At 42.0% G+C, this 15,292-nt stretch overlaps 1 protein-coding gene across 28 annotated transcripts in view; it reads right to left on the bottom strand.

Annotated features, from left to right (window-relative positions):
* kif1b (kinesin family member 1B) overlaps positions 1 to 15,292 on the bottom strand; it is a 235,404-nt gene that overhangs the window by 90,155 nt on the left and 129,957 nt on the right. For 26 of the 28 annotated variants that reach the window (XM_038821353.1, XM_038821352.1, XM_038821350.1 and 23 more), the window contains 2 exons: positions 14,739 to 14,919; positions 12,802 to 12,874 (listed from right to left, as the gene is read on the bottom strand). In XM_038821353.1, the coding sequence (XP_038677281.1) occupies positions 12,802 to 12,874; positions 14,739 to 14,919 (254 nt within the window). Of the gene's footprint in view, positions 1 to 3,127; positions 8,086 to 12,801; positions 12,875 to 14,738; positions 14,920 to 15,292 lie in introns of those variants that run through there. The other 2 variants (XM_038821373.1, XM_038821374.1) reach the window with 1 other exon arrangement.

Raw genomic sequence — 15,292 nt, 5'->3', positions numbered from 1 at the left:
GTTCTCCCTGTATCTGGGTGGGTTTCCCAGGTTCGATCCCGGCTCTGGGTCACTATCCGTGTGGAGTTTGCACATTCTCCCCGTGTCTGCGTGGGTCTCGCCCCCACAACCCGAAGATGTGCAGGGTAGGTGGATTGGCCACGCTAAATTGCCCCTTAATTGGAAACAATGAATTGGATACTCTAAATTTATGGGGGAAAAAAGAAATCCCACTTAGGTGCAGTTTATCAATGCATTTTTCAAAAATTCTTAGGATCCTCACTAGGTGCAATGCAGTAAGATCCCCACATTGCGCAGAGTTAGTGTTATTTTAAACTCTCTGGTGTTCAGAATTAATAGTTAGTTTTGGAGCTTTGACCTCGCTGGTGAGGACACCACAGAAGACACAAGTTGCGTCGGCAAAACTGAGTTATCTTGGGTCACGGGCGAAAGAAATATTTAAAACTTTACTGCCAGCGGTAATTTTTTAAAGCACCATTTTATCATAGGATTATAAAAGATTGCACAGGATGAACGGCACAGGATCAGGCATTCAGTCCCACCAGTCCATGCTGCTGTTTATGCCCCACTCAAACCTCCTCTCATCTTTCCTCATCTAAAGCTATAATCACAACCTTCTATTCCCTTCAGCCGCAAAGGCTGGTCTAGTTTTCCCCTTTAAATGCATCTACACACTTCAATCACTCCCAGCGGTTGCAAGTTCCACATTTTTACCGCTCTTTGGGCAAAGATGTTTCTCACGAATTCCATATTTGGAAAGCTTGGTGACCATCTTACATTGATGGCTTCTAGTTCCGCCTCATCCGTTCTATCAAAACATTTCACTGCTTTAAGGACCTCCATTAGGTCACCAATCGACCTTTTTTTGAAAAGAAAAAAGCTCGTCAGTCCTTTCCTGGTACGTTTGCTCTCTAACGCTCTGCAGTGTCACTATATCCTTTATAAAATATGGTGGCCAGAACAGCATGCAGTAATGTGCAGTCTAACCAAGGTTCGATAAAGTTTTAGCATAACTTCACTACTTTTCAATTCTATCGCCCTAGAAATAAAGCCTATTGTTTGGTTTCCTTTTTGTTTTAAGAAAATGGCCTCGCTAACCTGTGGCACAACTTTGAGTGATGATGTAATTTTGCTCTGTGATCTCTTTGCTCCTCTACCCTCCCAGACTTGCACTTTCCAAGCAATAAGGTGACCTCTTCATGCTTCCAAACAAAATGTGCAACCTCACACATCCATCTGCATTGAACTTCAATTGCGGTCTTCAAATTTTGTATTTATAGAACGATAAGCTGGGTGTGTTAAATTTGGGTGGGGCCTAACGCCTAGGTAGGGTGCGAGCACCGGTGCAGACCCATGAATTTACAGTGCAGAAGGAGGCCTTTCGGCCCATCGAGTCTGAGCCGGCTCTTAGAAAGAGCACCCTACTTAGCCCACACCTCCACCCCATCCTGTAACCCAGCAAATCCCACCTAACCCAAGGGCAATTTGGCATGGCCAATCCACCCAACCTGCACATCTTTGGACTGTGGGAGGAAACCGGAGCACCGGAGGAAACCCACGCAGACACAGGGAGAGCGTGCAGGCTCCACAGAGACAGTGACCCAAGTCGGGAATCGGACCCTGGAGCGGTGAAGCAACTGTGATACCCTTACTCGATGGGCTGAATGGCCTCCTTCTGCACTGCACTGTAAAGATTCCATGATACTATGAAATTTTGCCATTTTTGGAAGCTGGTACCACAATCATTACATTAAAAGTGGAACACTGCTGTGGAGAGATCTTTCATTGCCAGTAGAGTCGGAATATTAAAATGTGGAAACTCAAACTAGCCGGTTAGCAAGCGATTTAACATTTTTAGGGTGGAGAACATCAGGGCCTTAGAGTTGAAATTCATGCGTTTGATCCCTGTTTTACTCACCTCCAAATCGGAGCAGAAGTGCAATCTGCCCCTCCTCTGCACAACCCACACTTGGTATTTTTTGGGGGCCTACAATTTAAAGTTAAGGCTAAACTTCTATTTTCAAAAAGAAATCTTGTTTTTCCCCAAGTGTTACCCAAGTCATACACAATATACGGTCGGGACATTCACAGGAGCTTTCAAATCACTTCAGTAAGGAGACGGCAGATCAGATGTTTAAAATGTTGCAGAACCTTTGGACGGGCTGATGCTACACTTCTGGCACTTGTAACATTTTACTCCTGACCCGAGTAGAACTAATTTTCGTTTGTGGGATTAGACACTGAATGCTTACGCAAGGCCAAACTACTTCCTCACTTCAGTCTGTGCAAAATTGTTCTCTATTCGCACAGTCCTTGGGAACTTAACTTGTTGGCTGAAGCTGCTCAGACTGCATGTTTACAGTAAATCAGTAACTTGGATGAACAGTATTGAATGCTACCTTAATAAATGCAATGATGCACAGGCATCCCGACTGTGGCCATTTCAGTGCAGGGCCAAAAAACCAATTGGATTAACTTGAAAACAGAAGTAAAGGGCCAGGTGAGCACAGATTTGGGAAGTTATGGGCTGCGGTAGAGACCTGGGTCCGCGTCTCTCCCCGCACCTGCCCAAGGCAGAATTATTTAGAAGCTGAAGGGTCTATCATACATCAGAACGGTTACATTCAGAAGAAAAAGAAAAGTATTGCCCATTATCCACAAGTTTGGTCTGAACAAAACAAAAGTAGAACCTCTTTGCCGATGGGAGCACTCTGATTGTTCAAAGAAAGCTTTAATTATAGGAAACCCCTGTGGAAATAACCATAATTTGGCAAAATGACGTGACTTTTCTAACATAAAGGTACAACAACAACATCAGAAGGTGGCGATGTTTTGGGAGGAAATTTGGAGATGGTTATCAGTTTCTAAATTCAACCAAGATGGCAGGCAATCAAAAAAGGAAACGCTGTGCAAGTTAGTCAATCATTGGTCATCTTTTAAAAATCTCCACACGTATTTCTCAATTATTCAGTAAGATAGGATCTAAAACAAGAACAAGGCTATCATACTTAACACCCGGTACTATGAAAAGTTGGACAGAAAAACAATGGGGGGGGGGGGGGGGGGGGGTGGAGGGTGAGTGGATTCCCATCACATCCGAAAGATTTTATTGAGAAAAGTCACCACAAACTTGAAGACTTGGCACTTTATTTGACTGAAACTTTTACAACAGAACTTTGCAAGGAAATGACTTGAACTGGGCACCAATGTACAGAACAGTAGCCAGAAAAGGCAAACATGAAACTAAATACAGAGGCATCAGTCAGACCACAATTATTGCAATTCCAAAGTCATGGAAATCATAAATTTACAAAACCGGACTTGCATAAAACAAGTTTGCAAATACTTGGATGTTACCCTGCAATTAGCTAACTCTTAAGGCCCACCTGAAAAATGATTGTCATGATGTAACAAATGTCCACGAGGACAAAAGCAGACAATGAACCGTCCATAGGAAGGTAAGGTGTCCCAGTACAGTATGTGATTCCCTCCCATTTTCCTGTACAATAAACTGACTACCACCACGTTAAAATCACTTTGCATTGTTTCACAACCTCTGTGTATTTAATCAAAGAAATAAAAACTAGTGGCATGCATCATTATTAAGATCAACATAAACCTTCCTGCAAAATGTAAATGATGATCCTGGGAAATGGAATATCTTTTTGAGTGGGATTAGATAGGCACTATATGGAGAAGGCACTGGTCGTTCTGCAGCTTTGGAGACAACCGTGGTCCTTAATGTTCTTCAAAACTCAATGTCTTTGCAAACAGACAGCCACAAGCATGCATGAATCAAAGTTCATTCAAGTTTTTAAACCAGGGTAGTGAAATGAATCTGCACTAATCAGTGCCAAGAGTGTAGCACACTAGACAGCACCTGTAAACCAAAACCAAAAGTCCATACATTTCGGAAGTTGGTCATTTTATATCAAGTTATCCGTGAAGACATCACTACACCAGGTGTGATAACTGCTCCACGACAGCAGCAAGGTATTGTTTAAAAAGAAAAGTACTCCAGAGAAATGGTTTCTCGAGAGGACAATTATACTTGTGGCTCACGGGCAGCACGGTGGCCTAGTGGTTAGCACAACCGCCTCACGGCGCTGAGGACCCGGGTTCGAATCCCGGCCCTGGGTCACTGTCCGTATGGAGTTTGCACATTCTCCCCATGTCTGCGTGGGTTTCACCCCCACAACCAAAAGATGTGCAGGATAGGTAGATCGGCCACTCTAAATTGCCCCTTAATTGGAAAAAATAATTGGGTACTCTAAAATTTAAAAAAAAGTTCTAAAAAAAATACTTGTGGCTCACTTTCTTTTTTCAAATTCAGGAGTTCTCATTCTGGGTGCTCATTGCTCAGCATTCAATTACTTGGAAGCTAAATATTTAAATCAGACAGGATGACACATGAGAAAATCTCCTCGGAGAAATGTTCAAACTTCCTCTGACAAAAAAAAATGACATGACTAACGTTAAAAAGTACCCAGATTTAGAAATGATAATTCAAAGCTCTCAGAGTGTAAAAGGATTAAATGATGTTAAAGATCTGACCTATTTAAACTCAGCAAGTTGACGCAGAAGCGAGGAAATAAGCCAAATTACATATTTTTCTTTAAGAAAAGCATCTAATCATACGCAAGTTAAGGAAATTATGGCATGCTGATAAAGACTTAAATTAAATTGAGGGCACTTTTGTTATGGACAAAGCAGCCCTGGGCAACACTTCAAACACACCAAATCGAAAATGATTTTTCTTTCCTTACAGAGCACCTATCATGTGGATTGTTGATAATCCTCATTCCAGGTAATAAGCAATAGAACAATAATTATCTTAAAATATGAAGCTAATGTGGTTAAAGTGAGAGCAAAAAACAAATCTTTTAAAAAAAAATCAAGTTTTAAATCACTCTGAATCATGCAGCTCACATGCAAACTACCGATCTCCAAAAGTATATCCTATAGATGCTAGTTCTGAAATGGAGGCTTTGAAAGCTTCCCCTCCCGCCATCCCAGTATTTTGGGATGAAGCTTTTAAAAATATATTTGATAGGTTAGAGTTTCCAAGAGAAAGCAAATAATGTTGAAATGATTTTGCTCCTGCATTAGTTGAATTGAAAGTTCCCAAATTTAAGGGCACAATGGAATTTTGAAATGCCTCTAAGATATGAAATGTATACGGGAGTTCAGGTACGTGTGGAACACAATTGAATTCTAACATAAATGATATATGATTGAAGGAGAAACTATTTATTTCTATTATTTGTTCTTGTGATCTATTAGAAAGGAAAGTGGTAAATAATGTCTGTAGCAAGTTATCGCCAAACTAAAGCGATGATGCACATATTAAGAGCTTGTTGCAATGTGTTAAGGTGGATAAGGCACCATTGTTAGTTTAAAGTTCCTTTCTGGTCTGCTCTTTCCCAACCTTACGTGACACATTCACAGACATTCAAATGTGCAACACCTTTAAAAGCTAACTTGCTCCTAAATCGCCAAGCACAAGAACTATTCAAACTTTATCAGTGAAATGGACAAACTTTATGATTGAAATGCAATATCCCTCAGTTTACCCAGGTGATATTTCAAATGGTAATGAATACTACAAAAACGGGATAAGTCTTCAAATGTTGCAAAAAGATCACTTCTGGTGGTGGTGGTGGGGTGGGGGGTTGGGGAAGAGGTAGTTTTAATTTCTTCTTAACTATGTAAACCTATTCTTCGATAAATGAACCTACTAGATTCTTCTGCTCTACCGCCAAGCAAAAAATATTGTAAATAAATTGGGACACATTACACGGAAGTCAAGTTTGTATAAAGAAAATACTACTCGGTTTTGTTGGATTCACATGAACTCAAAAATTAAGCAATTGCTCAGCCACCTGCATCGTATCCCCTTCCCCCCCAGTACTCCATGAAGGATTTCTTTAACAAAAATATACATTATCATAGGGTTTTCTTTTGTAAAAAACAGAAATTCAATCTGGACCTTTACAAAGGCTCATTAAGAGTTAATGAAGCAGGCTTCGCAGAAAATACATTGTATTGTGATTCTAAATAGGGAAATCCACCCAAAATCATAAACGGCAGTTTAACGTTGGACAAATTGATTTCTCAAAATATATCAACAGGCAAAAATTAAGTGACACCTCGGTCATTAAACATTTGAGCCTATTAAGAATATTAATACTATTTGCTTATATTCGGTACATCAGTTTGTCAAGAACCTAGCCAATTGACACAAAGATTTATGAAACACATTTGAATTTTCCGATCTAGTTTAAATTCAAATAAATAGGATGATGGGGTATAAAGCTCAAGTGTCACAAAATTAATTTTGAAATGAAGAAACAAGTTTACTGACCAAATGTCGTGTGTCAATTCTCAATGGCAATTTTTGGTACATCTATAATTAGGCTGTCAGCTTTCAAAACTAGTGCAAAAGATGAGTTCGTATTGTGGTTGGATGATCAAAATCAAGATGAATCCTACGAAGCAGGCTTGGCTTTTTCAGTTTCCAATATGTGTTAATAAAACAAAAATCTGGCCACTGTTTAAGTTTGGATTTTAATGATGTAGGAAGATTGATAGATGGACATAATGTCAGGCTCAGCACCCTGGCGACTCTGAAGGGGAGGCTTATCCCAGTGGTTGGTTCTACACAGTTGTTTCTCGTGCTTTAAGGTTTGGTGCCGAGTATTGTCGACGCATTCTTGGTGGGGTAGTGAAATGGTTGTGGTACGATCTCTCTGTTCTACTGTATTCAAATGCTTGGAAACAATTTTCATAAGATCCACTGTTAAAGTACTGCGGATGCGGGCGGTTGCGCCGCTGATGATACGTTGGAGACTCTGGCGTTCGACGGCCATCTGATGAGGGCAATGATTCGGTTGAATTTGAGGTCTGCCGCCGCAGGCCACGTTGCTGACCATGGCTGAACGAGTTGCTCCGCCAGCGAATCTGCTGCTCGTTCTTGTGCTGCTGCCGGTAGCCCTGGTTATACCCTCTGCCTGATCCGTATGGACACCATGAACGGGGTTGATCGCGGTCGTCCGTTTCATTTACATCTTCCTCGGTGCCAACCCCTTCCTTCGAATCCCTTTCGATGACAAATTCTACCGCCTCCTTGTCCGTTATGATGATGTGCGTGCCAGGGCTCCAGGAGTTTCGGTGACTGGGGTTACTCTTAAAAGGGAACCGCAGTTTCCGATCTTCGGGCGGGATGAACCTGTGCGGCACGCTCTGCCGGCGCAGCTGTTTCGTGATCTCTTGCTGTTGCAGGTTTTTCAATCGTATTTGCTCCTGTCTCATCCATCGCAAACGGCCGCGCCTGAAATCTGGATCTTCGGACATGAGTTTTGAAACGCGCTCATCCTTGCTGATCTCATCCTCATTTACGGAATCCCATTTGTTTTTCTTGTCCTCACCTCTACTACAGTCATTGCTAGAGAAATGTTTCCCTCGCTGCTCCGGAGAATCCACCAGCGGAAAAACCTTCTCCATCTGCAACATTTTATTGCGAAGAACCTTTATCTCTTCTTCCTTTGTATTATTCTGCTTCTTTACTTCTTGCAAAATATTTTCTAGTTTGCCTACGTGGCACTTGAGGTCGTCCACATCACTGGGAGTTTTCACAGTGGCTATTACATCTTCAATCCGTTCCTCTCCAACACCCACCGTGTCCCACACATCCCTTGCCACAGCTCGCCAAGAATCTCTCTCATTGGGATCCTTCTTCCCATAAGCAGCGCACAGTTCTTTCATTTTAACAATGGCCAGTGCCTCAATCTCCTGCCTAGTGTGCCTGAAATCATTCAAGGCCACCTCGTAACAGATCTCCTTTACGGCCTGGATCTTAAGGTCTGAGAAGGTCACCCATTTCGGGTCTTTGGTAATTTTACGCCGTTTGGGAATCTGGTAAACTTTGATCTGTTCGTGTTTTTTGCCACTGCTGGGTAGGCCACACTTTTTGACAATGGTTTGCAACTTGCTGGGAGGAAGCTTCTCCCTCAGGGAGGTTATCAATCGCCAACTCTCTTCACAAGATCTCTTGTCTGAATCATCCCCACTATCAGAATCTCCATCCTTTGGAAAAAAAAACCAAAAAAATGCCCCAAAACAACCAAAATTAAAATTAAACCCAAAATTTCAAATCGAATGAAAACAAAAACTAAAATCATGAACAAAACATGGGGAAGGGGAAACTATGATGAGTTAGGTGAACATGCTTAAAAACTTTGGTACAAAAATCAAACACAATTATGGTCCAGAATTCTAAAAACATCTTTGTGCAAATATTTTTAAACTCAGCTAAACTCAGCCCACCTTTGATGCAATCTAACTTCATAAAGCAGCCTCTGCCATTAATAACGATAATAATAATCCTTATTAGTGTCACAAGTAGTCTTACATTAAAATGGCAATGAAGTTACTGTGAAAATCCCCGTGTTGCAACATTCCGGCGCCTGTTCGGGTACACAGAGGGAGAATTCAGAATGTCCAATTCACCTAACAAGCACATCTTTCGGGACTTGTGGGAGGAAACCGGAGCACCCAGAAGAATCCCATGCAGACATGGGAAGAACAGGCAGCCTCCACACAGACACTGGCCCAAGGTGGGAATCGAACCCAGGTCCCTGGCACTGTGAAGCAGCAGTGCTAACCACTGTGCAACCGTGCTGCCCCGTTTAAGGTTAAACAGCATGTAATTCCAGTCACCAGCGTGTGCGACTTTGAGATGCTTCTTAAAGTTACTGTAGAGGTGGATGTGCACATTCCTGCTCACAACGCCATTCAAAAATATTTGCAGAAACAAATCAGGTCATTTACATATTCTGCACCACAATTCTGCAGATGATTATTTTGACAAACAAAAGGGAAACAAAATTCTAAATTTCAACTTTTAATGTCAAATTGCCCTTATTCATTTATATGGACCAATTCAAACTTGTTTTTAATCCCCCTTTCTGAATTTCAAAGCTGCACCCAAGGCATGCTACAAACATGCAAAAAAGTGATTGCCTCTTTGCAATCCTCATTTAAAATGGCAGAGTAAATGTGTAGTGCATCCAGTTTGGTACAGAGGTCGAATGAATGCTGTTAAGATGGGTTAGTAATGCAGGTGCACATATAAATGCAGTTAAATCTAGAGCAGCCAATACTCATCTCAATTCTAAAACAAAGCCAAGATATGTTTTAAGGTAGTTTCTCATTCTTGCAGAGAAGGGAGTAGGATGGTTTTGAAATTCAATGCGAAAAATGTTAGTCATCATTTCTTTGAACAACTAACAGCAGGTCAAAGGATGAATATTTTTGATCAAAAATATATATATCTTTATATATAAACTTCAATTCATTTTTTTCCAATGAAGGGGCAATTTAGCGCGGCCAATCCACCTACCCTGCACATCTTTGGGTTGTGGGGGCGAAACCCACGCAAACATGGGGAGAATGTGCAAACTCCACACAGGCAGTGACCCAGAGCCGGGATCAAATCTGGGACCTCGGCGCCGTGAGGCAGCAGTGCTAACCACTGTGCCACCGTGCTACCCGGAAAAAGTTGTTTTCATTTTTAAAAATAGCCAAGTTAATTTCGACCAAAGATTCTGCCAGACTCCTTTGTGATGTCTCGGCGTTGCTTTATTTCCACTACACAGATATACAAAAGTATTTGTGTTATAAAAAAATTATTTTGAGATCAGATTTGAGCAAGAATGAGACACGACCAACTCTTAAATCTTGGGGGGGGGAAAAACATGAAGTCTGCATAAGCGTTATCATCAGTCTAATTTGGAATGATGAACATAATCGATCACGGTTAACGTCACAAATTCAAATCATTCAGAAGATTAACGTTTTGGATCAAGCAAGGCCATCAGTACATTGTCACCTCAAAATAGCCAATGTTTACTATCTTAAGGTGAAATGAAAAGAGAGACTCGTATGGGCAGCATAAAGGCCTCGATATAAGAAATAAGATTGAAGATCCATTGCTGTCCTTTTAAACAAAAATTATAGCATTCAAATTCCTAATCTTGGTTGTGCATTAGATGCATTTAAAACAAACAGCAACAGGTTATCAAGTCTGGTAGAGTTTTTTTTTTAAACAAAAGAGGAGAAAGCCACGTTGCTGTAAATTTTTTTTGTTTTTAAATTACTTACAGCTTGCATTTAAAAATAAAAATCAACTGCTAAAGAACTAATTGGTTTATCAACCAAACTTAGATATTTAATTGGACAACAGTTGGCTTTTACGAGTTTGAATTCAGATCACAAGTTGGAGTTTAAAAGATGACTTGTGTACCACTCTAATGGGAATGGAGAGAGAGAGTAGGGGGGGGGGGGGGGGGTCACATACTATTGAAATTTACCAATATATCATTCACATGAATATTAGCACCTCTGGGGGCAATCTCACCAACCTATTTTGCTAAACGCTTACAAAAAAAGATGTTGAGCCCCATTCATTTTTTCCAACATTCGTTTAACTAAATGGATGTTGCCGAACATCCTTTTTGTAAGCATTTAATGGCAACCTTTGTAAACACTAACTGTATATAATGGCTCCAACTCTTCCCTAATTGTCCCTGTGAAGTAATTAAGGAAAGGCAGAACAAACACTATTCACAGCAAGTTTTTAAAATGTTCATAGAATCCCAACTGTGCAGAGGGAGGCCATTTGGCCCATCGATTCTACATCGACCCTCCAAAAGAGTATCCTACCCAGGTTGGCTCCTCAGACCATCCCGCCCTATCCCTGTAGCCCCACCTAACCTGCACACATCTTTGGAAATGAAGGGGTTAATTTAGCATGGCCAATCCACCTAACTGGCACATCTTTGGACTGTGGGAGGGAACTCATGCAGACACCAGGGGAACGTGCAAACTCCACACAGCAAGTCACCCAAGGTCAGAATTGAACCCAGGTCCCTGGCGCTGAGGCAGTAGTGCTAACCACAGTGCCACCATGCCACCCACGTGCATCAATTTTTTCATCAGGTATCTATAGAATGCAAGTGACCTTTTCCAAATCTGTTCAAAACATAAGGAAGAAATAAAAATCTCCCACGTCAACAGCACATCCCTCAAACAATACATCAGAACCCCCAATAATTTCCTGCTGGGCTATTGTTCCACAGGCATCCGTCGAGCACCTGCATGGGTCCACATGGTCATTCTTTATGCATTAGCCAAGGAAGTAAGGCCCAGCTGACTCCTCCAGCAAGGCACACTTGTTCCAACAGTGGGTAATTGAAGTACCGTCAGTGGGCAGCAACCAGGGCACTCCAGCCTTTGCCAATTCTCCTTTCCCTCACATGAAGGCCAACTGCAACTTCCCACCCACACTGTTGGCAGAGTTCAATTAACTAAGCACAAACTGGAGATTAAAGCGACAACGTCTCTGTCCCACAGTTATTGAGCCAATCAGGGGAGGTCAAGTGCTCTTTAGATGCTTGGACTAAACAGGGCGAGGGAGGTTAATACCAGGAAGTGAAACACTTTCCATTTCAGGAACCTAGTTTCAGTATCAAGCCTGCCCATTCGAGGAACACCATCATTAGACGGCAGGGAAATACTCAATCCCCTACTCCATCAGTATGGCACTTTCCAATTTGCTCACCGAATGTCAACATGCCTCTCCGGGACAGACTGCCAGCTAGAAACAAATTAAGCAGACTCATTGCCCGTTAGGAACAGAAGATTTCCCAAAGGATTATTTCAACCTGAAGAGAAGGATAATTTCACCTCCAAACCAACTTTGATTTGAACCTATAAGTCCAAGAAACGATTATAATCTTTATTATTGTCACAAGTAAGCTTGCATTAACACTGCAATGAAGTTACTGTGAAAAGCCCCTAGTCGCCACACCCCAGCGCCTGTTCGGGTACACAAGAGGGAGGATTCAGGATGTCCAATTCACCTAACAGCACGTCTTTCGGGACTTGTGGGAGGAAACCGGAACGCCCAGAGCAAACGCAGAGAACGTGCAGACTCTGCACAGGCAGTGACCCAAGCCAGGAATCGAACCCAGGAACCTTGTTCTCTGAAGCAACAGTGCTAACTAGCCACAGTGACAGCCAGTTCCTCCGCGTTTTCATATTTCAGGAACAAATCCAAAATAGATCTACGGGGATAACATCGCACAAATCTTATAAAACAAACCACAAGTACACAGCATCAACCCAAAACAGACTACCTTCAAGAAGGATTTAAAATAAATTTGTCTCTAAACAATCACCCTGTTTCCTACCCTCAAGAAAAAGGCTTATCTAACTGACCAAAGATCACAGTTATTTGCTGCTAAATTTGTTCGTCATTACGTTACGTCCTCCTAAGGTCTGCCCTAAAATTAACTAATTCACATAAAATAGTCATGTCCATTTAAAGATGGGATAGTTTTGTTTTGCAGAAGCTGCCTCTCCCCAAGAGAACAAACCCTACTACAATTACCCCATTAGGTGAAGCATCTGTTGAGTACATAACCCTCGTCTCCCTAAGTCTTGCTGTGGGGTGTTGTTAAAATAGGGCAGTATCGTTATTTCTCCAGAAGGTACAAGGAAAATGAAGTCCCATGCAAGAGAAGTGGATTGTACCATGCAGTTTTAAATGATCCATTTCAAGACTCATTACAAAGAGCTGAATGGAAAGTCAGAGGTGGTAGATTGTGCAAAATTAGTAGTGTCTGGGAATCAACGAAGCAAGCATGAACAATCCACTCATTTCAGGCCAGTATAATGCAATAGAGAAATCACCTGACACGCAAGAAATGTTAGAATTAAAAGGGAGTCAAAAATTCTTACCAAGCGTTGCTGTTCCAGAAGGAGGTCAGCCTCCTCCTTCTCTTTCTTGTATAGGATCTCCATTTCTTGTAGCCTGTTGAGAACATAATATTTTAGACGCGGGGCCCTGAAGGTTCAGTACTGACCCAGGTATGGGCAGATTTCAAGACGATTGCCTAACTCAATTTCTGGTTTTCAGTAAAGCAGTACAGCGAGCAAATAATTCCCCGCACGTGCTTGCAGAACTGTGCAAACTAAATGCCGTGCTTACAAAAAAAAGGGTATTACTAATAAACAGTACACAACAGCACAGGAGGAGGAGTGGAGGGATGGATTGATGGCAGTGCAGGCATTTTTGGAAAGACTTGGGAGTATTTTCAAACTTCCAATCATCAGTTGGAGTAAGGTCTAGTTGGGAAGGAGAAAAAGGCTAACATTGGTCCTGTCCTTTAAAGAGCATTTCCAAAAACATTTTACGCCCAACTAATAATGTTCCCAAATGCAGTGACAGTTTTGCAAAAGGAAGTTTGCGGCACATCCTTACGCACGCTTCTTTAACAGGAGACATTAATACAGTATTGCTGAGGTAAGACAAATCTGAAACGGTAGCTTATTTGATATTACGTTGCATGGGTTTTATGCAAAAGGGATAATGATAGAATGCAGTGATAACGTTGGAATATTGCAATTCTTTTTTATTTTAATTTTAGAGTACCCAATTCATTTTTTTCCCCAATTAAGGGTCAATTTAGCGTGTTCAATCCACCTACCCTGCACATCTTTGGGTTGTGGGGGCGAAACCCACGCAAACACGGGGAGAATGTGCAAACTCCACACGGACAGTGAGTGACCCAGAGCCGGGATCGAACCTGGGACCTCGGCGCCGTGAGGCAGCAGTGCTACCACTGCACCACTGTGCTGCCCCTCCAAGTTGTCACTGTTGACGTGTGAGTTTGGACATGAGGCATTGGAATGGTGGGGGGCCATCAAAACCCGCCACGACCTGCAGTGTATTTATACAGGAGTCATTTGATGTCTTTGGGAATTGGTACCTTGGTTTTTTTTCCAGGCTTTTTGCTCTCTTCTCCTTGAATGGAAAGCAAAATTTTGTTTGACTTGTAACTGTTAGAACCATGATGTTTTTTCTCTAATTCATGTCCCTCCCTGAGCAAGCTGCCTCAGTCATGATAGTCAAGCAGCCACCAAAATAGACAGGAAATTTGACAGCACTACAGCACACAACAGAGCTTAGTGATAGCTCACCTTCAACATTAACAACTGGAGTTGATCACACCCAAGAATCCAAATTGAACACATCCACCCTCACATATGCCAGCCCAGCTACAAAGGACGAACCATTTTTGATCCACAGACATCCCATATTATAGTTAAATCAGTGTCTAGTACTGCAGTTTTCAAATACACCTCTACATTAGGCAATTCAATTTCCAAACTAGGGATCTGCACAGATAAGCATGCAAAATAGTGCGCATGACTTTCGGTAAGAAGTCTTACAACACCAGGTTAAAGTCCAACAGGTTTGGTTCGAATCATTAGCTTTCGGAGCGCAGCTCCTTCATCAGGACTCACCCGATGAATGCGCTGCTCTCTGAAAGCTAGTGACTCCAAACAAACTTGGTGGACTTTAACCTGGTGTTATAAGACTTCTTTCTTACTGTGCCCACCCCAGTCCAACACCAGCATCTCCACATCATGACTATCTGTGCAATGCAACCTAGTGCAGGTTGGACACCATTATTTAATGTCTGTGTCGCCAATTTAATAAGCCTCAAGCCAACAAGTGTGGGCAGCGGGGGTGTTGGCAACAGGGGTGTATCACTTGTGTAGCAAGAGTTGGCGTAATGACATTTTTATTCTGCACTGTGTACTCGAAAACCATAAATATATTGGCCCAAATCATACGTTTTCAGAAAAATAACTCTCTGGGTTACATTTACCTTTTTTCCATTTCTTGTTTCATATCGATGCCTTGTTTTTCCAGGAGTTCCCGCTGAGCAAAAGCCCAATCGACAGGTTCAACTGGGGTCTCGGCAGACGGGGTCTTCTCACGCTCAGCACGTGCCTGCTCAGGATGATTGAATCGGAAGACGTGATTCTTGCCCATAATAATACGGTTCCCTGGAGCAAGATTGAGCCAACAGTTTCAAATTTCAGGGTGATGGAACGAATATCAGGACAGGTTATAAGGCAAAGATGATTGCATGAACAACAATAACCTGCATTTATCTATAGTGTAAAAAGGATAATCCCAAAACACAGACCGAAGCGTCACAAAACAATACTTGACATCGAGTCACGGCAGATGAATTGAATTCAAATTCCCCCATTTTGTCCGAAGTGTATTAGCCTGGGCTGGTGGATTACTAGTCCAGTGACAATAACACTACGCACTGCCTTCCCCCATTTCCCAACTAGGAAAGTATCAAACCACAGTAGAAAGTACAATGCAGCGTCAAAGACAACCCTAACCTAGACCAAATAGAAGAAACAC

This window comes from Scyliorhinus canicula, chromosome 16 (assembly GCF_902713615.1).
Source record: "Scyliorhinus canicula chromosome 16, sScyCan1.1, whole genome shotgun sequence".
NCBI classification, from domain to species: Eukaryota; Metazoa; Chordata; class Chondrichthyes; order Carcharhiniformes; family Scyliorhinidae; genus Scyliorhinus; species Scyliorhinus canicula.
This window is presented reverse-complemented; position numbering and strand designations above follow the sequence as displayed.